Source organism: Tenebrio molitor, chromosome 2, assembly GCF_963966145.1.
Source record: "Tenebrio molitor chromosome 2, icTenMoli1.1, whole genome shotgun sequence".
In the NCBI taxonomy this organism is placed as follows: Eukaryota; Metazoa; Arthropoda; class Insecta; order Coleoptera; family Tenebrionidae; genus Tenebrio; species Tenebrio molitor.
In genome coordinates this window covers 658,672-681,746 of record NC_091047.1, presented here as the reverse complement: position 1 = coordinate 681,746, position 23,075 = coordinate 658,672, and the positions used below count along the sequence as shown (strand labels likewise).

Sequence of the window (23,075 nt, the reverse complement as noted above, 5' to 3'; positions counted from 1 at the left end):
GAATTGTCAAATTGCGCACGATTAGACTCCAACTTGTCGTTGGACCGCCTGCCCCTTCCGCTGTTCGTGGTTACTCGGCGTGCTGTGCACTCCTGCAAACTACCATAACTGCCCGTTGAAAATTAATAATTTGCAATAAGTATGCGCCTTTCGCGCGGTCCTCCGAACTGACATGCGCGCCGGAAAAACTATTCGCAACTATCCCTCTTTTGTCATTGGTAATAAAGCGCGGGTAAAGTGCGGAGCGTCGAGACGCACGGTCTAGACCCGTCATTGGTGCGCTCGCTTCAGGTGTTACAACTGTGATTCCAAAGAACAAAAGTGGTCAAGGCGCTCTTATCGTACCGCATGAAGGTAAGTCGGACGAGTACGATTTTATGTATCTCGTAGATAAGGCAAAAAAAAATATAATATAGAAAAAAAAACAACAGGCGACAACAATAAAGCATTTACGGGACTAACCTTCACAATAATTGGGAATTTATGTATTATTTTCTTGTTGTTCGGCGCATTTATTCCAATTTTAAATTCATTATGCAATTAAGTGTGTCACAAAGGAAAAAGGACATGTATTGTTAATTTACAAAATAATGAAAATCATCGCGTTACAAGACGGATTATTATTAGTGCCGTTCGAAATTTGCATTATGCCCCGCCGTCGACTTCAATTAAGGTGAAATCGAACCGTGTTCGACACCGACTTTAATTTTGTTGTTGTGTAGTGTCACCGGTTGAAAAAATTTCGTTGACCGTGCCGTAATCACTACAGGTCTCGATTATTACACTCGACGATGCGTCACCGCTGCTCCTTTCACGGTTGTGATGGTCCTTCTTCCTTAAACGGACGAGTAACTGTCCCAGGAACCTGACGCCAGACACGTGTTGTTTGTTGTGGCAAATTTTTTTCTAAACGCGAGCGAAGGACGAAGAACGCAGTGGGACCCTTCCGCAGGTGTTTGCTTCTAGTAGCGTCCATCACGTCCGAATCCTAAAAAACAGCAGATGTCCTTACAATGACGTCATATTTCTTAATTGCATGCACTCGAGAGATGCATCAATTAACGATAGCTCGAAAATGCGACGAAATATGGGTTCCGAGCAATACAGTTAATTCCCTCGAGGAATCCGACCATTTTTGCGTTCGACTGTAATTATGTTTGTCGACAAAAAACTGCAAATTTACTTGATTCCACATTTTTCCACTCGCTCCAGCCTGCAGTATCTTGCATGATTCACGGCCATTTCTGTGGATCTCCACAATTAATTGTCGACGACCTCCTTCGTGAATTTTTCATAACATGATCAATACGTTCGGAAGAATTTGACCCGTCCAGTCGTTTCGTTATTGACCTCAACTCTGCGCGAAATCCTTGGCGTTGTCAACTTCGTCCAACACACCGGTGTTTCCAACTGTTTTTTCACATCACTCATCGACGCCTCAATTATCTGGTTAATTAGGTTTAAAAAAAATAAATTTTTATTTTAATAACTGTTAAACGATTTATTTACGCTCCCAAGGTATGCATATTGCTTTCGTCCAGTTTAACAGCCTCTGACGTCATGACATTCCGAAAACTGTCGCCCCAATTGCAGAACCGAGGGTGACTCATGAGCCCCAATTAATCCGATTGTGCGATTCCAGGCCCACCACGCTACTCCACTTCTCGAAAATGAAAAATGCCGGGAATAATCTTGGTGGCCTTTTTGGTGGTGTGTTCTACGGAAACGGGCAGTCCCATTCCTATAGTAGAGTACGATAAGGGCCTCCGCTACGAGGAGTACATCGTGGAGCACGAAATATCGGCCAGCCAAGCCAAAAATGCGGCTCTAGCTATCGATCTCAGCTCTGGTAAGTCTTGACCAACCATAACTCTGCGAGATGCGTGACATATTGGCCCTAATCGGTGAAAACACGGAAACAGATCGCAAACGGGGATAAAAAATGAGTTGCACGCAATTCCTGTGACACCGTTTGGCGGCGATTTTCGACGCGCTCCTAACATTCGTTATCTCGTAACCCAGTGAAGCGATCCGACGTTAAAATTAGCCCGAAAGAATCAACAATTTCCAACGGATAAAATTAGTTCTTCGATGTTTGCTTTCAATTAGTGCACACACCAAACGAGATAATCGGTCTTGCGTATGAGAATTCCTGGAAAGGGCGACCTTCGGAACCGGTAATTGAGATGGGCGGGGCGGGTCAATTGGGACGATCTAGGATAAGACTGTAATTACAAAGTTTTGCAGTGTCTTCACCCGCCGGCTGCCAAAAGTGTACCAAAGCGGAAATCAGGTACTGTCTTGGGATAGATCTCATCAGCGACCACTGCTGCTGCGACAGGAGGTATCATGGTGAGTGTCGACGGAGCCCACACAACAGATTTTCAAAATTTTTTACTTTTCTGTCTGACAGATAGGTACCAACTTCTCCGCATTAAAAAACACCAGTTTTTTGTGGTTTCAGAAATCAACGCGATTTTTATCAGTTCGTAACATATCCCGTTACAAAACGATAAATACATTTGATAAAAGTTATATAAATAAATATTTACAATTTTTGCTGCTTACCTATATGTCGACTGCGATGAATCCGCGAATCCGATTCGTTTTCTCGCCCCGAAAGTGGAGCTTCATATTTCCTCAAGTAATTTCGCAAACCAGTATTCTCGTGGCCTCAACATTTAACCAGATTTGTTGCAATTATCCAATCTACTAATTAAAATCACCCACTTCAAACACTTTTGAATGACATTTGCACTAATCAATGTTACCACCCTTTTTAACGAAAATTACTCCCATCATTTAGGTAATTCGTGTTTTAAAAACCACGCTGCCAGAATAATGTCGCTTTTAAACGAATTTTCCCGCTGTTAATTCTTCATTTAAATATTTACAAGAATGTTCAGCCAGCCACCAAATTCCAAATTGCCATCGGTTCGATTCCTGCGAGTACAGTCTCGCACACAAGCAATGTCACGTGCTCTTGTGACATAATAATTGCTCTGCCGCACAACATATGACAGTTGTGGTCCTTTGACCCTTAATTATTGGTTTAATTGACGCGGCGTATGAGCCGTAATTAGCTTAAGATGGTCTTAATTGGTGATAAACAGCATTAAATTGTTCTCGCAGAGGTACTACCGTTCATCCCGCACACCTGCTACTTGGGCACCCAAATCTGCAAACCGGTGGTCGGCGATTGTGCAGAGTACAGCCGACTGCGGAGCTGTTGTTGTGATAAGCACGCCCTCGAGAAATGTAAGTCGAAATAAATAATTCAAAAATTCGGGGTTATCGTCTCGTAATAAATTATTAAAGAGATTTGTTAATTCGGGCGTATTATGAGAAGACGGCCCCGAGGTCGCGTGACTGTCTTCGCCAACAATAAAATCCCACTTGTCTGAATGTATGGCCTAACCGGTCGTTCACATTTACATGATATTGATTTCGGTTTGTTGCAGGGAAGAAAAAGTCCGTGGGGGTTCGTTCACGCCTCAACAAAGAGACAATTGTGTCGGCGCTGATGGCGTATATTGTGTACATACTTGTATATTACCACGTTTAATTATTACCAAAGCAATATCATTAAGTCTGCACAGTATTATGATAATAAATTTTCTTGTTACGTAAGTTTTGTTTACATTTTTTCCTCTTCTCGTCGACCAATCTTCACTTGTCGACTGATTGGTTTCGTTTTCTTCCGTTACTCGTTTTGCAATCGGTAAGGCAAGTCATCCCACAGGCTAATAACATGTACGAGAAATCGGACACCAGTTCAGGATACAGTTAGATGAGAATGTCTTCTGCATTTGGGATGGCGCACCGAACAGTTCGGCTCGACCGGTTCAACGACAGACTGCAAGAAAATGAAGTGCTTCGTGGCTCTCTTCACACTCTCGAGTCTCATTTTTGCGGCTCGTTCAACCAGTGAGTACCCTCGATCGCTCGAAAGCGAGTGCAAAACGCTGTCAACTTAACACGCCGCTTACACGATAATTAAATTAGTCCATGCACTAATTAGCCAACACTCGAAGGCTACATGTACGATTTTCTAACGCCCCGAAAAAATTCCCGCAGTTTTGTAACCAGTCACGTATAGACCTGTAAAAAAATTTCACATTCAAATGTAGCCTTACACCGATATCGAAATAAGTTTTTGCGGCGAATATGACTAAAGTTATTAAATAGGTGCGTCGGACCGTGACCCGCAAAAACTCCTTCAGCCTCCGTTTCTGTTTCAGTAGTTTACACGAGCAACGACATTGAGCCTTTCGATGGTTCCTTCGGTCAAGCGCGTCCTTACGCCCAGTCTCAGAGACGACGATGTCCTTTGTGCGACTCTTCGGTCTACGGCTACTGCAGCGACAAGCTCTTCCACGACTCGTGCTGCTGTCACAATTCCAACAACCCTTACGGTCGGTATCGACAAAATTTGTGCAAAACCACAGTTCCAACGTCAAATTGTTTGCAGACCGCCTGCCCTACCAGTGCCAGTACGCCGATTGCAGCTTCCTGCACGCCAACTCCTGCCAAGAACACAAGCTCATAACGGCCTGCTGCTGCACGGGCATATACTTCAAGAAATAATGAATTACGCTCGACATAATAAATATAATTTATTCATGTAACGTCGCTTACACATTTTTCTTGATTATTATTAGAATTAGTAGCCCAAGTACTTTGTAAATAACGAAGCTTGAACGGTGTCTAATAACAAGATTAGTAATTTTCTGTGGTACCTAGTTCTCATGCAGCAACTGAAATCGGTACGAGACCACCCTTCAACACTGACTTAACCTTAAGTGTCGCTATTTAACAGTACTAACGAGGGAGCGCTCGACTTGACTTTTGTTCAAAACTCCCGCCTGAAATGTGAGGTTAGGTGCGCTATCGAGCGAGCGCCCCACTTTGCCCCTGTACATTTACCCCTATCAGGTATGTTTTATTTATTAATAAATTACCATATTTATTATTACGTTCGTTTCTTTTATTATTTACATTTACCAACACACGAAAATTTTCTAAATGAACAGAGAACGACTTAAGATATTAGGCCAACGGATTAGTACAGTTGAGATCACGTGATAACAATAGCCATATTGCTTAAAATATTGACCTTGAAATTCGCTTAAAAATCAGTCTTACAGAAAAACAACAACAACAACTAAACGAATCACAACAGAACATGGCACAGAACGATAACGTCAGAGTCAGACTTGCGAAACACATAACACCACACAGAAATTCAATATAATACTTATGTACAGAGTGTGACAAGTAAAAACATCAAGTGTGTTCAATTCCTGATTCGATTTAGACCAGTATTGTGCATTAATTCCATTTGTTACGTATTGAGTTATGGAAGAACTTGCTCGTAGAAGAAAACCGATTGAAGCACTAATATTTGAACATCGGAAACTTTATACAGTGCCTAAAATCACTAGAGATTCCTGATTTATCTAGCGACTAGAGCGTTTAAAAAACTGGAAGTGGTTAGAATTCCGATAGTTGAATGAAATTGCGATCCCGAGTGGGCGTGTCCGATTGAAGTTTCATCAAAAAATAAAAAAATACAACCCGAAACACGCCCGCTCGGGACTCTACCACTTCGTTGAAACCTCCTCAGCTGATATGCATATAAAATACATACGAATTTGTGCCCTTGAAGCTTTGACAGCTTGTAAATTCGTCATCTAATCACCTATTTTATTGACTTATCTACGGAAAAATATTCAAAAAGGCAGCAGTGATTGTGCTTATCCAAAATTCAAGTACTAAAATAATGTTATTTACATTTTCTGATGGAAAGAACTGAAGGAATTCAGGATCCTACCGTGCTTGCGTTTTCGCTCGCCCTCGAACTGGGCAAGGGCTTGGCCACGCCCAGCTTGACCGGACCGGGAAGGGTCCCCTTCAAGGCCTGGACCGCCTGGTCCAGAGTGGCGTTTTTGATGATTTTTCCGTCGACGCTGATCAAACGATCGCCTGGGGTGACGCGACCGTCGTGTTCCGCCGCCCCGTTCGGCACCAGACTCCTCACCACGATCACGGTGGCTTTGGGATCCAGAGGATCCTGATAGTCCAAAATCGAGAAGCCCAAGCCGCGATCGGTTTTGACCAGTTCGATGTACTCGATCTCGTCGGACCACATCGCCAGATTGGTCACCTCCAACGAGCGCGACTTGGCCTTCTGCAAGCTGGGCTCGCTGGTCACCGTCACCGTGCTGGAGGTGTTGATGCTGGTGTCGCTCAGCGCCTTGAGCAGCCTCTGCTCCGGCTGCGGCAGGAGATTCTTCAAGCTGCCGCCCAAGATGTTCCGCGCCTCGAAGCCCTCGCGGTCCTGGGAGGTGTTAATCACGCGGTTCTCTTCGTTTTTGCGCGCGCAAACCAACCGCACCGTGTTGGGCAACTCCCGTAGGATCTTCACCACCTCGACGTGTTTGATCCCGAGCAGTTTTTGACCGTTCACCTCGAGCAGCTCGTCGCCGGAGCTGAGTTTGCCGTTCAACCCGACCGGTCCTTCGGGGAGGATGGAACGGATGTAATGGTGGGGGCGCAGTTCGACGCCGCCCTCGACGTCGACGGTGCCTTCCAGGCTGATGCCCAAACCTTTGAGCTTGGTCAGGTTGGCGACGACGATCTCGACGTCGCACCCGATGATCGTTTCCCACTTCCTCTTGGTGGCGGTTTCCAAGTCGTCGGCGAGGTTCACCTCGAAGTTCTCCTCGATGAAGATCTCCTTGTTTTCGGGGTTCTGCTCGTAGATTTCGCTGTTGACGCTCACGACCGACTCGCCTTCGGGCTCGATCTGACCCTAGAGGGAAAAACTCTTTGGTGAAAACTGCGACCAACGCCGCCCCTTTACCTCGGCCGCCTCGATGGGGATCCAACTGAGCGTCGTCTGGGACGGCGACGGCGGACTCAGATCCTTTTGTTCTTGCGTGGCGAGGGCCTCCTTCAGCTGTTCGAACTTCGGCCCCCTCAGGTACCTCTCCAAAGTCAACACCACTTTGCTCGACGTCTGCTTGATCTTTTCCACGGCCTCGTAATTCGTGAACCCCTGCAGGGACTGTCCGTCAACCTCCACGATACGATCGTTGATGTTGATCTTCCCGCACCGGTACGCCTCGCTACCCTCGTTCAAACTCTTGACGAAAATCCCACTCAAATCCTCCCTCTCGCACACGTACCCCGCTATCGTTATCCCCAACCCGTACTCGTTCTTGGTCAACTCGACGTCGAAGCGCTCCGTCTCCGGAACGGTGTACTCAATGTCGGCGGGGATGATCACCACGTGTCCGTCGCTCACCGGCGAGAACCCGTTCGTGTTGTTGTTGTTGTTGACGGCGACATCCAGAGAGTTGTAGGTGGCGGGGTCGGCGTCCACGGAGTTGAGGTCGGTCTGGTCGAGGTCGTCGCAGCTGTTGCGCTCGTTGTAGCTGTAGAACGAAGTGTAACCGTTCTGCTGGAGTTGCCGATCGAGCTCTTCAGGATCGGTCAGGATCTTGGTCGGCACTACAGGAGCGGAACAGCCGAACGTTTGGAAGTCAGACGAGGAAGGCTCGACGGGTCGAGCGACCACCATCCTGACCTGAAAGGGCCAACGAGGGTCGTGAGACGAGATGATGGAACAAGCTTTTAACATTCATAAGTCCATCGCAACAATATCGAACGAGATTTCGTGACGAGAAAATGCAACTAAATCGGAGCTTCGTCGTTTATCACGTCGCCTCAAAGATCCCCCCACACTCGAAAGCGGAACATGCTGTACACGGACGAAACGTTTCGAGCATCATTTCTACTTTGCTCCCCCAGAACAAACATTTATGTCGACGTTGAAACCAATTCCCTTGTTATTTTTGTACATTTCCTACGACACGAATTTTTTTGAAAAAAATATATGTTACGCCGACAATTACGGTGACAGTTGACGTTCATATCATTACGCAGTTATGAATATTTTATTTTTTCATTTTTCGACAAAAAAATTCCTAAAATATTCAAAAATAAAAACGTTCCATAACACGACTGAATTGAATGAACATAATGTACTTTGCCAGAGCGTCACTTGACAGTCGTCAACTTGTCAAATGCAATTTAAACAACATGACAAAAATAAAATATTTTTGTTCTATTCTATGGATAAAAAAACAAGCCACACCAAAGAATAATTGTCTAAAAAGACTTTTTTCGGAAAATGTAGTAATTACGGATTAGCTCAGACCACGACAAACATTTCATTAATGTCACCAGCATAATATCGTGCCGCACAAACACGGAATATTGACGAGAATGTTTACAGTTTTTCGTAAGTTTTTCTATTAATGGGATCGGAAAACTTTTCTTAATAGTAAAAGTTGTGGAAATGTACGAGTGAAAAACAAGCCGACACTTAACCCGAGGCCATTTTTTATGAATGAAGTTTCGATCGCAGGTGGGCCCCGGCTTTATGGTCGAGTTTCATCTTATTAGGCAGTCAATGGTGTCACTTTTATTGCGTAAAGGGACAATTTGGGTTAAAAATAACCGCATTTTAAAATTTGAACGTGAAAAGAAAAGCGACAAGCACGTACTCGGCAGATAATTTAATCATCCTCTTTTCTTGTTGTTCGTTTAAAACGTGACAGTTTACGAGATTTGAATTTTCTTGCGATTTGCATTTCGGCTGAGGCGACATGGAGGCGAGGATTTAAAAATTGGGAGGAAAACTACTATACTGGGTGATTGCATGCGATGAAAAATAAAGATCAGTGTTGCCAACTGGAAGAAAAATTGACGTGTGCATGCTTGATCGTGATGCTCGGATAATTGGTAAGACCGGTACCGGTTGAACTCTATCAAGACTGAACTAAGTACAACCTATGAAACAACACAGTGCACAATGTTAAGTGATGTCTTACATATTGGTGTATTAAAAATGTTAACCACCTGTGCCCCAGCCTGTCTCAGAACCGTGGCAACTTGGTCGGCGGCGAGGCCCCTCAGGTTGACGTCGCCGATCTGCAGTATGTGGTCGCCGCTCTGAAGCCGGCTGTCTTTGTCGGCGATCCCTCCAGGTAGGATGCTCTTGATGACGACGCCGGTGCTCTTGCCGCCTACGATTCCGAACCCCAAGCCGGACCCATCGTTGATCAGATCGATAATCTCAACTTGCGACCATTCCGTGCTCAACACCATGATGTGCTCGCCCTTGCTGCATCTCTTCTGGAAAAACAAAGTTTTGAAGTTGGCGCCGTTCCAATGTTTGCTCAATCGATAGTGGGGATCGACCGGACGTTTGTTAGGTTATGTCTGGCGTTGATAACGCGGCGAAAACGCGCCGATAACGGATCTGTTGCGGTCTTCATCGCTGGCAGACATTCTGGGACAGAGAACGCGAACGGTTTTTGTTGTTATCTGGTCGAGGCCATAGTGCAACTGACAGCTGAGGAGCGTCAACTGTTCGCTGGATGTTGGCACTTGGACGGAGGGAACACGCAGGACAACACGTACTGTAGTACACCTCAAATCACGCATTTACGGAACGAATCGATACAAGGGACGATTTAAATAAAACATGTGATTTCATCGGAATTGCCACTCATGAATAAAATCGAATGCGTCGCGCTGACACGCCGAATTCAACAGGAAAAGGGAATGCAAAAAAAGCAGCGGGACGGGGAGGCGGAGGCGGATGAATTCAATATTTAAGGACGAACTCGTCCTTTCCCGTCATTCAGAGAACGTAGCCAAGTGATTTATCGACGGTCCCTTGCATAATTCCGCCCCAGAAATAGATAACGGCACGATCATGCCGAACAATCATTTTGACATTTCATAACTGTCAGTTGATTAACAGAGTACAACACGGATTTATTCTTTTGTATTTACAATTTTATTTTGACAAATTTTACACATTGAACCAGGATTTCCATGAGCGAAATGCCACTGAGGCCGATGATCAGTCCGAAAATCCCACCGTAATTACCTGTAACGGAGAATCTTTACAAAAAAACGACGAAACAGAATCGACTCACTCAATATCTCGAACCAGTAGTGGACGACATCTTGTTTGAATAAGTTGTGAAAGCGATCTCTGTAATAGATGTGAATCGACGTGGTATTGTCGAATCTGGACCTACAATTGTGCAGAGACCAAAACGAACAAAACGTGTCATTTGCATACTTGTAAAACGGAACGCTCGTTGCACTAACATCGTACAGAGTCGCTTCGCACGAGGGGTAACACGTTTGCGGACAAAACAACGCATCTTCCTGTTCCGTCAAGGTGATTTCGCCTCTCGCATCTGGCGCCAAAGAAATCCATTTCCCTGCAAATCCAGATTAGACGAGTTTCACAAAAGCGGACACGCACTCTTGTATTTGTCGAGACAAGGGAGGTCACGTAAAGTACACACGGTGCGGTCGTCGCTCAAGGGGATGGTGAAGGGGATGCATTCGCACAGGGTCATCATGCTTTTTATCCTGCAGTCCACAAAGCAATCGCTCTGTGAGTAAACCCCAAACTGGGTCAGTTGTTCCACTTGAAACAGACAATTCCTCTACGACAAAAAGGTCTGTCTGGGTTGGGGATAAAGGGTTAATTTACTTTGTCGACGGGGTAGTTCATCACGTCGGGAACCGCCGCCACCGTTGTGGGAACAACTTCGAAGAAGTTCTCGGTGCCGATGTCCGCGATGTTTTCGATCAAGTTACCGCTGGACTTGTCGGGGTAGTCGGTGGGGATGAAAACGTGCACCTGGAAAAATAGTCAAGGGATGGAGGGCACACGGGGGTGAGATACAGACGTTGAGGCCGGCGGAGGGTACAATGGTGTAGTAGTAGTCCTCCGGGTCGTTGTTTACCAGCACCGAGAGACCGCTCTGAACGCTAGGTTCTCCTGATTCTGGGGGTGCAAACAATTACTATCGATATCCATTGTGTCCTGCCAGCCCTACCTGGGCCTCTTATCTTCTCCCGGCGCATCCGCCATTCTGAAGTGTTCTTGACGTAGTTAAAAGCACAACAATATCCTTCAAATGTGAGTCTCATGTAAAAAATGTCCGAACAGTTCACTCGAACGCCCTTCCAGTGGCAAACTTTCAGAAGATCTTCACAAGGTGTTATAAGCTGAAGCGACAAGAAAAAATAAACAGTCTCAAATCTGTCAATAATAATAATTATGCTTGTTAAAGTTCTGTCATAATTTCTTTTCAAAATATACTTAAGAAAAACAATCTACGAATCAAGTTTTATTTGTCACAACCTGCCAGATTGCAAGCTTTTGTGTACGGTTGGTTTAAAAAAAAACGGGAACTGTCAGAAAAAGTTCTGTCAGGTTTTATAAAATTTTTGTAGTTTGAAACGGCTTTTTAGAATTTAGGTTAAAAAACTGCACTTATGTGTCAGAAATGTCAGTTACGCAAATACAGATACTACTGTCAAACTGACATAAATTGACAAATTAAAACGTTAGGTCAAATTTCGTTTCCCGTTTTTTTGAAGCCAGCTGTACACACCCACTTACAGTTCTCATTAGCGTGATGATTTTCAGTTGGAGTTTGTCTAGAATTTCTTGAAAGTTGTCAATTTGCGTTTTGTAATTTTTGTCGTAGTTTGAGTCGTACAGCTGGCCCAAGAACTTGATCGATTTCATGACGTCCGTGTAATTTTCCCCCGTATGATCCACTCTGCGACATGTCAGTTGAAAACATTTCATCAAAACAGGATCGCTCCCCATTTACATGTAATCAGCCAGCTGGTGCGCCCTCCTCTTGCTGATTTTATTCATATTACAAAACGATATCCCCGGATAGGGCACTTTTGTCACCGGATGTACCGAACTCTCCAGTGACGTCACGGTGGGATTTAACACAAACCTGTTCCACAACCCGACCACCAAGAAAACGGTGAAAGACGTCAGTGCTGTGTACACAAAAGACCATAACAGCCTGAAACACCGCCTGAAATATTAAATGTCGGCATTTCATCGCCAAGCACTTACTTGTTGCGAAAATTGCCCTTTACGTTGTTATTCTTTAATTTAATCATTGTTTGGGTTAAGTCTACGGCTTCAAGCGGTGTTTGCGGTGTGGATTCGACGAATTTCGAGACGGTTTATTGAAATTGTAATGAGGGTGCGTTGTTAAATTATTCATTCCGGCTGCTTGTTATTATCAAGGGCGAATAAGTGGACTCGGATTGCGCCGGCACCCTGGGGGTGGCCGTTTAACCCCGGAAATGGGTCTCGTTAATTTATGCGCTAAGCAGTTCGGTGATTCGCATTTAAAGCTCGGGGCGTGGTCACCGTCACCTCACAGGTGGGTCCACTTTGAGATCAAAGCGCCCTCTACTTGATTTCAAATTGTGGCGCCTCTCCGGGCAATTACCGGTGATAAAAATGATTTTTCTTTGCTCCTACTTCAGACATAATTGATTACGCAATAGATTGCGTTCAAATCAGACTTCCGATGATTGAGGTTAATGGAAAACTGAGTAGGGCCATAAACGCGACAGTTTACGCTTGATGCCCGGCCCCATTTAGCGTCGATCGTTGGGTTTCCATCTCGCAGCCCCCCGAACCCATCAAGGCGAAATTGGACACGCAGCAGCTCCGGTGGAATTTTTCGTGCACACGTCAACGTGACGTCACGTGACCGCCTGCAACGTGACAATATCCGTCGAGTTGTTCGTGCACGCGAGTGGGGGGGCGACATCCGAAAAGTCCATTTTCTGTTTTCCCATGACATATTGCGGGGTAAAGTCTACGCGAGTGTATTTTTAGGCCGTTTCCATGCCCCGCTGGCGTGCTGAACCATGGAGAACAGACGGAAAGGGATCTCGGCCATCCTGTTCGACCTCGACAACACGCTCATCGCCACGCGGAAGGCCGACAAGCAGACCTGCACCAAGGTGAGTCCTTCCGCAGCTGTCGCTTTTTCCCTTCGGGGGTCCTTTCCGGTCGCAAAACGTGAATTCCGCGGAAACGTCCCGATCAGCTGTTCGCGACGGTGCGACGCATGCGCGCGTCGGCACGGGGGCTGTCTTGTGAATCGAAGCACGTGGTCGTCCGTCCAGGAGTCAACGACTGGAATCAACTAAAAATAGTGCGAGTGATACGAGACGCTCAAAAATTACCGAATTTAGAAAGCGCCGAGACGCTGTAACTAAATATAACCTTGACGCTTCGCGTGCTAGCGGCGCAGTTGTGCAAGGGGCCTCGCGCTGTTAGCAATGGCGGGGCAGATATCCGACGCGGTGAAAAAGTGCATCAACATCCTCAAGAACACCACCAGCGACACCGAGAAGTTCGCCGCGCTCTTCATGGTGACCAAGCTGGTCAAAGGTGAGGAGAGGATTGAGGTTATGTTGGTTGCGGATGCGCCCGGTTCGTTCCAGCCGGATAGAGAAAGAAGTGCGAAACGCGGGGGCTCAGGTTACACCGGCTTTTGCAGACTTGGCTCGGATCAGGTGCCGGCTAATGTCAAAAGTGACAATCTCCAATCAACAGCGGAAATATAGCGAACTTTGATCCCAAATATTTGTGACAGATAACGTCACAAACCAGAGGGAAAGTTGGGTCCGAAGTGTACAAATTACGTATTTAATGACTTGACCCCTTATCATCGACCCGAAAAGATGACACTCAATGTTAAACTTTGTTATTACTAATTACCTGATTACATGGACATAAAGTATCGTTTAATTACCCAATCGTACGAGCACCGGCTGGAATGTTAAAATAAGTTATCGTTTATTACAGAAATAACAATCCCCACGTGGTGACCAAATGGAATACCGTATGATCAAGTCAATTTGGGAAGTAAAAAACAAATGTCAAGTCGTAGATTGATTCGTGCAGTTTTAACTGTCAAATTGAAAGTTTTTAGGTTATGTTGAATAATTTTTTTTTTCACTTGCACTATAATGAAAGTTCACTTTGTTATTTTAAGATTTAATGATAACAACAGCGTGTTGGTTGAGATGACGTCTTATTGTGGAATGTTTCATCGTAACTTCACGCGTGATTATTTTGACAGGCTGCCTACGCCCTAAAAGTGTTAAAAAAATCACACCAGATTAACAAGAGCAGCCTACAAAGTAGAACGGATCGAGACCTGAGGAACGTATCGAAGGTTATCCATTTATTTTAGTTGTAATAAATTGTTGAGTGGGTGTTGGGACTTGCGAAATTTATGAATCACCGAAATGCACTTGTGTTGTTTTTTGAATTATCCATAGAAAACTTTGCCAAATGACGATTCGGATATTTGTCATAAGTCTAATTTATTCCCGTTTCGAAATCGAGGCAACGTATCTTGCACAAGCTCTCTTTTAAAGCATCGAAATGATGGAATCATCTTGACAGATGTGAACGCATGAATCAATCTACGCGTGCAGTTTCATTCGACAGGACTGACTGGGTTGATCACGCGGTATAAAAATTGTGGCAGTCGCCGGCGATGACTTCGGGGGTGACTGTACAAAAATCATTTACTGAACAGGAGTTGTCCCATTTTGTAAAAAAAATCCAAGTGATTCATATTTACGATCGTTGGCCCGTTGTGATTTATTAAGCTAACGGTGCACTCCACCTTAAGGTAGGTACACAAACTGAATTTTATTGCAGTAATTATTCTCACACGAATAAACTCACATTACGCTCACCCGTATTTTCGAAATAAAAATAAATTGTGTTTAACGACTCCGTGACTTTTGTACAGTTCCTCACATCGACATACGCCACAGTTTTTACTGTTTTTTTTTATCACTCATAGTAAACGGTAGCTTATCTTCTCCGGACACGCATCCACTATACATCCTCTCCGACATGAGACAGACGTTTTTGTTTTTAAAGGAAAAGACTGCAATCCCGTCGCCAAGAAGGCCATCTTCGAGGCGATAGGTTTCGACTACATCAAACGACTCTTGCTCACCGATGACGTGCCCGTCGATTGTCCGCCTTCCATTTACAAGTCGGTGGCTCTGTCGATCCTCACGGTTTTCTGCAACGAAGAGGAACTCGCCACCCACCCGGAGATGATCGCCAACGTGCCGGTTTTCCTGGACATCGTCCAGAAAGCCGATGACGAAGACCTCATGTCGGTGGGCGAAACGTACAATTGTCTCAAAGGGATCGCGAGCTTCGCCCCCGGACAGCAAGCGCTGATTGATGCCGGGGGCGTAGCCAAGCTGAGCGAGATTTACTCTCAAGGGAGCTTCCAGTCGGACGAGGCTCTCAACATCTTGGCCGTCTTGGTCAACAGATTGGGCTCGAACAGTTGGGACGAGAACAACCCCCAGACCTTCCACACTCTTCTCAACAAGATCGCGGTCGATTTCGAGACCGACCACGACAAGAGGAAGTTCGAGTTGTGCCAAGTCTTGAACGCGTTGGTCTTCAATTGTCCGAAGAAGATCGTCGCGAGTGCCGACAAGGAGACGTGGCCGATGAGTCTTTACAAGGGCTTGACCGACATCCTCCAGAGCAAAATAGGAGCCCAGCAACGCAACCCGGCCCTGATCTTGGCGTCCAGCGTTTTGGAGACGTTGGGAGTGGAGTGGGCCATGTCCGACGAGGAGAAACCCAAACAGTTTTTCTTGTTGTTGATACAGCTGGCGGCGATCGAAGTGAGAATGCAGTTGGACGGGAAAAGTCTCAAGGCGGCGAACGCCCAAAGGAATCTGATCACAGCGTGCTACATCATTTTGGAACTGTCGATCAATTATATCTCGACGGATCAACTGGATCTGGACCAGAAGGAAAAACAGACGTTGTACACCGGTCTGAAGGGGGCGTTCACCGCCATCATAAATCTGCTGTTGAAAGTCGCCGCCGACAAAAATAAACCGGCAGGAGAGGAGAAATGGTTCGTTTACGGAACCATCAGAGTCTTGGCGGCTTGGTTGGCCCAAGAGACTTCGGCCTTGCGAACGCAAGTCTACCAGTTGCTGCCGTTTATCCTCCAAGTGGCCAATGAGAGTTTCAATTCGCATAAAGCTCGCAGGGTCGCGGAGAAAGCGGGAATCGAGAGCGAGTCCAATGCCGCGAATTCCGTCGACATCCTGAGAATCCTTCTGCCCGGACTGTGCCACTTGGCAGTCGAGGACCCGGCTCGCGCCATAATCCTCAAGAATCAAGAGGACAGAGTGCTGTACGAGCTGTTGCAGTTCCATTGGAGCATCGTCCATCACAAGCGGCCTCCCGTTCCGCGATCCGAACGTCTGAAAGTGTTGAATCAACCGAAACAAGAATTGTCTCCCGAAGTCCTGGCCGAGATGCAGGACTCGAGGACCGCGATGATCAGCGCCTGCAACGTCCTGATGAATCTCACCGTTTTGGAGACCAAGCACGTGGAAGAGTCCGACGTGTTCAACGAGCTTTTGAAGTTCATCTTCGAGAATCTGCCGGAGTTGAAGGACATACCGGAAAATCTGGTCCTTCACGGGAATCTGGCAGTGTTAGGATTGCTGCTGTTGAAACAGCTCTCTAAGAAGGTGAAGAAGAACGACTTCTCGATCTGTCGTTACATCCAAGCCACCATCAGGTTTCTGTGGGACGCTTACATCATCGACGAGTCCAACGATCCCACGGCTCTGGTCGTCTCGATGGCTTACAAGGAGCACTGGATGGAAATCATGGAGCTGTGGTTCTTGGGCATGCAGACCATGTCGGGAGTCATCGCCCAGATCCCGTGGATTTCAGAGTTCGCCATCGAGAGCGGTTGGGCCGAGGGCATCATCCAGACTTTGAAGAAGGTCAAGATCGGGACTCTTCCGCCCAACGTCAAGTCCGCCTACGAAGATTTTCTTTGCCACTTGGTCGACGCGAACGAGAGCGTGATCGACGTGCTGAAGAAAGCCGAGGCGCTGAGGGTGTGCAGGAACCACAGGCTGATGGAGTTGGGGAAGAAGCTTTTCGGCGATTAAATTTGTCGCGGCGCTTTTATTATTTCTTAAAGTGCATTTTTTTTCGCAAGTTTTTATACGAAATTGTCGATGTTTTGTATTATTTCACTAATTAAAATAACCCTATATAAGACAACTTGATGTTTTGAAGCAAAATACCCCGTTTTTAGGTATCATAAAAATTTATTATTCAAGTTTTTTTTTAAGTATATAATTATAGGACAAGTTCATATTTTAGCCAAAAAACTTCCTTTTTTTAATCACCTATCAAAAAATGAAAAATCAGTCATATTTGTTTACATTTTTTTCAACCTCTTCATGGTCTTTTCTTTATGCGTATGAATGGAGAACACTCGGCCAACTAGATCTGTTATATTACCAGTTAATAAATTAGGTTCGTTTCTGTTTGATTTAAACTCTAGAAAAGAACTACATATTTAATAACGAAACAACCCCAGAGTTCACCGAGGGGATCTAACAATTCCGGAAATAAAACGAACAGATGATGACAACGTGAAAAATCAACAGAAAAAAATTTATAAATTGTTCAAAGTATTTTATTTAATTATAACTGGTTATTTAGTCTTCTTTCCGCGGACGGCGTTCCGGACACTCCGAAAACATCACTACATAAAAATGTAACAATTAGTACAAAATTTAAATTGTAAAATACAGGTTACTTCAGAAGGATTAATCTATTACCTCACACATAAAACTTCTCATTTAAATCATTTGTATATTAGGATAAAAAACCTATTAAAAACAGGTTCTTTTTTTGTGGGACGCCTGTAAAATGATTGTATTCATGCTCGGTTTTAGGGGGTCCAGCTGTTGGTTGTTGAATGCATGGTTTTGATGACGCCAAAAAAGGTTTCTGGTCCTTAGCTCCTTAGATTCTTTCTTACATCGCTTGGACACACAAGCACTGCGGCAATAAATGCTGGTTCGTCAACGAACATTGTTCTATTTTATCAAACAGTTGACCCATTATTCGGGTCTGGTTCGATTTTAATTTATTAAAGTTCAACTCATCGTTATCTGGAAATAAAAAAAAAAACATTCGACTATTTTTACACCGTGCTTTACCTCAACCAAACGTCGCTGTTTGAGTTTTTACATAACAGGAAGAACAAGAAGTGGATGGATGGTGCACGGCTGGACGAGATAAGTGCGCATGCGTACTTGATCCAGTATTGAACGAGTTGAAACAGAAATTCTTTGGATGTATAGTTTAAAAAATCCCATATGTGAATTTCAAATTTTAAAAATAGATTCGTTTTTATCAAAATGCTCTATTTATTCAACTTTAGTAAAAAATGTAACAAATCATATACATAATACTAGTTCTAGAAATTTTCAAAACAAAACAAAATGCATAATATTCCCAAAGAAATATTCATCCTTGCCAAAATCTAATTTTTTTTTTAAATTTCAAAATTCAATGAAATTTAAGTAATAAGAATAAAGAAGCTATGGAAAATCTTTATGAAAAGTATGGCAGCTATGTACGAAAATTTATGTGGGTAGGATAGAGTTGACATTTCATTGACAGTTTATAGTCGCGCAATTTTGAAAACTGTCAAATTAATGTGCAATGGTATAATAGTTATTTAAGATATAAGTGTAAAAAGTTATCCTTTATTGCACGAACGGGTTTAAAATACGACCGAGGTACGAGGGAGTATTTTAAAAGATGTGAGTGCAACAAAGGAACTTTTTACACGTATGTCTTACAACATTTTATCTACGATCGTGAGATCATCACACCGGTTTCAACATAAATTTGTATAAAATAATTCATTGGTTCAATATTTCATGAATAACCAAAGTCGTTTGAGAACTACGTCGTTTAGCAACCTAAACAATGTTTCCAACAAATTCGATTGTTGTATTCTGACAGTTCTGTGCCATAAAAGCGAAAAATCGTGCTCTAAAACTTTTTTTTGTAATTTGCCTCCATTTTGATTCTCTAATAGACATATGAACGAACGCGACGTCATCATCTGGGATGTCCTTATAGCCATTATTTCACGGAACATTTTACGAAAATTTTTAGGTTGGCAAAGCTTGATCTGTCATGCGTGTCAGTTTAAATTACAAAATGTGCAAAGAATTATTTATCAGGATTTATCAGGCAACAAATTCGCGACCGTATTTTTGGCAATTTCACGTATTTCAGCGGGCGTACATGAAAGATTATCTTCCATATTCGTGTTTTGTGACAGAATTTGGATAAAACAAAAGGCAAAAGACTTGATCAAATTTTCACTTTTAAAATTAAGACATTACCAACCGCCACAAAAATCCCTAAATCGAGGAAAGTAAACATTTTTGTTTAAAAACGACTTAAAAAGGGCAAATTACAAAAAATAGTATAAAAAACTCGTTCTATAAGACCTTGAAGCACTCATTCTTTAAAATAACTCGTGGCTATGCCACTCGTTTTTTAATCTTGAATTCGTGCTTCAAGACTGGTCTTATGAAACTTGTCTTTTAATATACTATAGAGAACGATTCCGTCAGTTTCTCTAAACGTCAACTTTGACAACGATTTTTAGTGCAAAAAGTGCCTACTTTTTACGCGATCGTAGATAAAAAAATCAAATGCACGCTTATGAAATGTCATACAAATGTCAACTCTACCCCACCCACACAGTTGCCACATAAATTTACATATTTTTGGGAGGAAAAACTGACGCAACAAATTAGTTTTTTCACTACTAGTCTCAGAAGGCGTCATTATTGACTCTCGAACCGACCCCAGAAGTAGAATTTCTCTCCCAAGGTTAATAATAATTTTCATTGTTAACCAAGGTCAATAATGAACAGCCGTCACCTAGCAACGAAAGATTTTCTTTGATTTTATTGGTTAACGTAGACAGACGATTTTCAATTTTCATAGCAACCGTTGAAAAATGAGAACTCGGATCGTCGCATCGGACAAACAAATTTAATTAATAATTATTATTAGAAAGGGTTTTAACGGATCTAGTAGTGAAAAAAATAATATATACACCACGCTAGAGAAGACAATTTTAAGCCTCGCTTCTTTATTTCCCGAGAAGCGAGTCTTCTCTACCTTGGCGTATAACATACTATTTATCTTAGGCTCTCAGCGAATTTTATCAGATTTTATAGGTATTATGTAGGACAGGGTATTTTTGATTAAAATATCAATTTGCCTTATAAATACAGAAAGAATGGTGTATTTCGTTGAAAAGTTGTATAAAAGTTCAATTTGTTGTATGAATTTTTATGATACCTAAAACGGGGTACTTTGCTTCAAAATATCAAGTTGTCTTGTGTAGGGTTATCTAAGTAGTTATTGAATAAATGTACAGTTTGGTTAAGACAGTTTGTGGTTTTATTTTCGGATTCGTGGGTAGTTTCCTGGCGAGGACAGGACAGGGACGTGTCCAAAATCATTTACGCACAGTCATCGCCGTTATTAATGGGTCGTGCGTATTTTTTGTAGCTAGCGCAGTTACTGTGGGAAAAATGGGCCGTTCCCTTGGACCTGGCGGTGGCGGCGTCGAAGGCGTACCTACGGGCCTTCAGGAAATGTCCGGAGAATCTGTCGATGAGTTTGGACGCTTGGAGGCGGCTGTTGTGGGCTCAGGCTTTGGGAGATCAGTATAACAAGTTTGCCGGTATGTAGAGATATTTTTACGAATTTTGACGATCGATTCATTTTGTTTTTGTGTTTGCTTATCTCAACCTTTTGGTTTTATCGTTGTTTTTTTTTTGTCCTCGTCTTATCAGTCTTACTTTTACTTTTACGATACTTCTTATCATTTTATGACAAGCGACGACGACCTAACCCATGGGCGTGGTGCCAACATAAAAAAACAAACCATTTATTGGTCGTTGACTTTATGATGATAACAATAACGCGTTTTGCTTTCGAAGTAATTGCACTCGAATCTAGGAAAATGCTCGAGTGTTCCATACGAAATGTCAAAATTGTTTAATTGTCACCAAGTGAGCTGACGTCAAGAATGACATACGTCAAAAATTTACATTTTCATCCGTCAAAATTGTCCGTGTCTCATCTCCGTCAAAAATGCTAATAAAAGTGGTAACGTTAACCGGCGAAGAGAAACAGATAGATGTGGAACCCACCGATAAAATAATAACCATCAAAGAAAAGTTGGAGGAACGCGAGGGGATCCCCCCGGAACAGCAACGCCTTATCCACCAAGGCAAACAGTTGAAAGACGACCGAACGATCGAGAGTTACAAGTTCAAAGGTGGCGCCGTTCTCCACTTGGTGGTGGCTTTGCGCGGGGGAATTTACCTTCTCTTCTAACCCCTCGAACCTGAATAAACGTTGACCACTCAGAGCCTCTTGTTTCATTGAAAGTGTTCTCGTTTCAGGCGAAGTGTACCAACTGTGGCTACAGTTACGTTACGACCACCTGGCTCTGACAGCCGACGTCCAGAACCTGTTGCACAAACTGCGCCAGCACTACATGGTCGGTTTGATCACGAACGGGACTTCGCGCGCCCAGTGGGAGAAGATCCGGCGTCTCCACTTGGAGAAGTATTTCGACGTGGTGCTCGTGTCGGGGGATCTTCCGTGGGAGAAACCCCACCGGAAGATCTTCCACGTGGCGTGCGAGTACCTGGGAGTGCAGCCCCAGCAGTGCATCATGGTAGGTGATAAGTTGGAAACGGATATTTTGGGAGGATCGGAGGCGAATCTGGGAGGCACGGTTTGGGTGCCCCTCGCGAACATAGAAATGGGGGAGGAGGATCCCAGACCAGACTACGTTCTCGAAAACGTGACCGACTTACCGAATCTGTTACCGAAGAATCCCAAAGTACCTAGTTTTAGGCAGCAATTTCGCGGGAAAGTAAACATGCCGGATTTAGACGACGGGAACAGCAACAGTAGCGATGGCAGTTAGAAAAAATGGCGGGGTAGACGAGTCAGCACATGATTGCAGTATTTTTTTATTATTTATTTAGATTTTAGACCAAAGGTTCGTGGAGTCTGCAATGGCGGCTCGAGGGAAGATGGCGGCTTTGTCGTTACCTACGTAATGTCAAAGAAAATTTGAGGACAAAGCCGCCGGCTCACCTCGCTGGACGTGTAATAATCGGTACAAAATCTCGCAGTTGTGATAGTTTCGAAATTCGCTGTGAATTGATGGCTGACAAGTTAGGTTAGGTCCCCAGTAAGATATACGTAGGTTAGTAGAAATTATATTTTCTTAGAAAAAAAAAATTCAAATGAGGCACAAGTGTGGATACAAATGAAGATACGGGTACAGTAATATTTTCATTTACAATTTAAATTATAAAAATATCTAATTGTGTTCAATCATTACCTGTACTATTATTTTTTTAGGAATCTCGACGAGCATAGTTACGTTAAGGTTATCGATACAGTTGCATTGTTATTGTTGTTAGATATTTAAGGAGAAATTAATTTAAGTTATACAAGAGAAGTTTTAACAAACAAACGTGCAATACGGACCTGGTTCCGATTTGTGCAGAAATAAATCAGAAACAGAAGTCATCTGATGGTAATGAAGTGCAAATAATTATATTTTTTTCGTGTAAGGTCATTCTTTAAGTTGGTGTGGGATATAATAACATAAAGATTTTTAAAGTAACCGCTATCTACACGCAAAATTTTCGTTTATAATTTTAAGTTTGCGACTATAATATTTATTGTACTATCGCTGTTCAGCAACAGTAACTTAGCTAGTATTCCTATGTACAGATTCCACTCTTAATGTAGCGTAAAACAACATAATATTCAAATGTAACGATTACGTAAACGCCCAACTTATTCAACTTAACTGTATCATTATCATCACGTAACAATTACATTACCGCCTACGCCTAAACGTTATATTTTCATATACTTTTATACATATTAATAACAGTGTCCTAATGTAACAAAGTATCATAATAAATTTCTTAGATCGAGTCGTTTGTTGATCCCCGAACGAACAAAATGTACTTTTCCTCCCGACATTTTCCTGTTTGCCAAGCGCGGACATCTGATTCTTCCAGAAAAGACGCCACAAAGTGGAGGATGCATCATTCAGAAGTTTCATTTGAGAAGAGCTCCACAGATGGCGCCGTCACACGGCCAATTTAAGGTTGGTAGAACTGAGATGCGTTTAGGAGGTTGCCTCGTTCTCATTTAAAACAATATTGGATTTTTTCTACAA

The 23,075-nt window shown here is 43.5% G+C and overlaps 6 protein-coding genes across 12 annotated transcripts; 4 read left to right on the top strand and 2 right to left on the bottom strand.

The window, feature by feature from the left end:
- The first annotated feature begins 71 nt into the window (after positions 1–71).
- On the top strand, positions 72–3,630 carry LOC138122861 (uncharacterized). Its single transcript, XM_069037247.1, has 5 exons — positions 72–354; positions 1,643–1,849; positions 2,248–2,352; positions 3,133–3,258; positions 3,462–3,630. Exons 2-5 carry the CDS (start codon positions 1,678–1,680, stop codon positions 3,563–3,565), a joined length of 507 nt encoding a protein of 168 aa, XP_068893348.1. The 5' UTR covers positions 72–354; positions 1,643–1,677; the 3' UTR covers positions 3,566–3,630.
- An 82-nt stretch (positions 3,631–3,712) lies between these two features.
- Positions 3,713–4,975, top strand: LOC138122862 (uncharacterized). 2 transcript variants are annotated; one of them, XM_069037249.1, is made up of 3 exons: positions 3,713–3,927; positions 4,245–4,415; positions 4,472–4,975. In XM_069037249.1, the coding sequence occupies exons 1-3, from the start codon at positions 3,867–3,869 to the stop codon at positions 4,585–4,587; spliced, it is 348 nt and encodes a 115-aa protein (XP_068893350.1). In that variant the 5' UTR covers positions 3,713–3,866; the 3' UTR covers positions 4,588–4,975. The 2 variants fall into 2 exon arrangements, with proteins under 2 accessions (XP_068893350.1, XP_068893349.1); XM_069037248.1 differs by having other exon boundaries at positions 4,242–4,415.
- On the bottom strand, positions 4,966–9,613 carry LOC138122849 (patj homolog). Of its 2 annotated transcripts, none has more exons than XM_069037226.1 (3): positions 8,929–9,613; positions 6,866–7,591; positions 4,966–6,814 (listed from the first exon to the last, which is right to left on the bottom strand). In XM_069037226.1, exons 1-3 carry the CDS (start codon positions 9,175–9,177, stop codon positions 5,822–5,824), a joined length of 1,968 nt encoding a protein of 655 aa, XP_068893327.1. In that variant the 5' UTR covers positions 9,178–9,613; the 3' UTR covers positions 4,966–5,821. The 2 variants fall into 2 exon arrangements, with proteins under 2 accessions (XP_068893327.1, XP_068893328.1); XM_069037227.1 differs by having other exon boundaries at positions 8,901–9,040.
- A 226-nt stretch (positions 9,614–9,839) lies between these two features.
- On the bottom strand, positions 9,840–12,515 carry LOC138122853 (sodium channel protein Nach-like). Of its 4 annotated transcripts, none has more exons than XM_069037235.1 (10): positions 11,984–12,515; positions 11,724–11,942; positions 11,507–11,669; positions 10,938–11,109; positions 10,788–10,885; positions 10,589–10,738; positions 10,355–10,541; positions 10,166–10,310; positions 10,017–10,117; positions 9,840–9,967 (listed from the first exon to the last, which is right to left on the bottom strand). In XM_069037235.1, exons 1-10 carry the CDS (start codon positions 12,028–12,030, stop codon positions 9,867–9,869), a joined length of 1,383 nt encoding a protein of 460 aa, XP_068893336.1. In that variant the 5' UTR covers positions 12,031–12,515; the 3' UTR covers positions 9,840–9,866. The 4 variants fall into 4 exon arrangements, with proteins under 4 accessions (XP_068893336.1, XP_068893337.1, XP_068893334.1 ...); XM_069037236.1 differs by having other exon boundaries at positions 10,017–10,111; XM_069037233.1 differs by having other exon boundaries at positions 10,017–10,310.
- Positions 12,516–12,653: 138 nt separating this feature from the next.
- On the top strand, positions 12,654–22,827 carry LOC138122858 (N-acylneuraminate-9-phosphatase). Of its 2 annotated transcripts, XM_069037243.1 has the most exons (4): positions 12,654–12,891; positions 20,363–20,537; positions 21,265–21,810; positions 21,859–22,827. In XM_069037243.1, exons 1-3 carry the CDS (start codon positions 12,796–12,798, stop codon positions 21,795–21,797), a joined length of 804 nt encoding a protein of 267 aa, XP_068893344.1. In that variant the 5' UTR covers positions 12,654–12,795; the 3' UTR covers positions 21,798–21,810; positions 21,859–22,827. The 2 variants fall into 2 exon arrangements, with proteins under 2 accessions (XP_068893344.1, XP_068893343.1); XM_069037242.1 differs by having other exon boundaries at positions 12,655–12,891; positions 21,265–22,827.
- On the top strand, positions 13,057–17,023 carry Neurochondrin (neurochondrin). Its single transcript, XM_069037225.1, has 2 exons — positions 13,057–13,324; positions 14,837–17,023. Exons 1-2 carry the CDS (start codon positions 13,213–13,215, stop codon positions 16,906–16,908), a joined length of 2,184 nt encoding a protein of 727 aa, XP_068893326.1. The 5' UTR covers positions 13,057–13,212; the 3' UTR covers positions 16,909–17,023.
- Positions 22,828–23,075: the final 248 nt, after the last annotated feature.

Bases quoted from the DNA above. Each gene is read 5' to 3' on its own strand.
- LOC138122861 (XM_069037247.1), top strand. From the start codon at position 1,678: ATGCCGGGAATAATCTTGGTGGCCTTTTTGGTGGTGTGTTCTACGGAA. The intron at 1,850-2,247 runs GTAAGTCTTGAC...AAAGTTTTGCAG, and splicing joins AGCTATCGATCTCAGCTCTG to TGTCTTCACCCGCCGGCTGC. The intron at 2,353-3,132 runs GTGAGTGTCGAC...TTGTTCTCGCAG, and splicing joins CTGCGACAGGAGGTATCATG to AGGTACTACCGTTCATCCCG.
- LOC138122849 (XM_069037226.1), bottom strand. From the start codon at position 9,177: ATGGTGTTGAGCACGGAATGGTCGCAAGTTGAGATTATCGATCTGATC. The intron at 7,592-8,928 runs GTGGTTAACATT...TGGCCCTTTCAG, and splicing joins TGAGACAGGCTGGGGCACAG to GTCAGGATGGTGGTCGCTCG. The intron at 6,815-6,865 runs GTAAAGGGGCGG...TTTTCCCTCTAG, and splicing joins TCCCCATCGAGGCGGCCGAG to GGTCAGATCGAGCCCGAAGG.
- LOC138122853 (XM_069037233.1), bottom strand. From the start codon at position 12,030: ATGATTAAATTAAAGAATAACAACGTAAAGGGCAATTTTCGCAACAA. The intron at 11,943-11,983 runs GTAAGTGCTTGG...TTAATATTTCAG, and splicing joins AAGGGCAATTTTCGCAACAA to GCGGTGTTTCAGGCTGTTAT. The intron at 9,968-10,016 runs GTGAGTCGATTC...TCTCCGTTACAG, and splicing joins CTACTGGTTCGAGATATTGA to GTAATTACGGTGGGATTTTC.
- LOC138122862 (XM_069037248.1), top strand. From the start codon at position 3,867: ATGAAGTGCTTCGTGGCTCTCTTCACACTCTCGAGTCTCATTTTTGCG. The intron at 3,928-4,241 runs GTGAGTACCCTC...TTTCTGTTTCAG, and splicing joins TTTTGCGGCTCGTTCAACCA to TAGTTTACACGAGCAACGAC. The intron at 4,416-4,471 runs GTCGGTATCGAC...AATTGTTTGCAG, and splicing joins CAATTCCAACAACCCTTACG to ACCGCCTGCCCTACCAGTGC.
- LOC138122858 (XM_069037243.1), top strand. From the start codon at position 12,796: ATGGAGAACAGACGGAAAGGGATCTCGGCCATCCTGTTCGACCTCGAC. The intron at 12,892-20,362 runs GTGAGTCCTTCC...TATTTTTTGTAG, and splicing joins ACAAGCAGACCTGCACCAAG to CTAGCGCAGTTACTGTGGGA. The intron at 20,538-21,264 runs GTATGTAGAGAT...TTCTCGTTTCAG, and splicing joins TCAGTATAACAAGTTTGCCG to GCGAAGTGTACCAACTGTGG.
- Neurochondrin (XM_069037225.1), top strand. From the start codon at position 13,213: ATGGCGGGGCAGATATCCGACGCGGTGAAAAAGTGCATCAACATCCTC. The intron at 13,325-14,836 runs GTGAGGAGAGGA...TTGTTTTTAAAG, and splicing joins GGTGACCAAGCTGGTCAAAG to GAAAAGACTGCAATCCCGTC.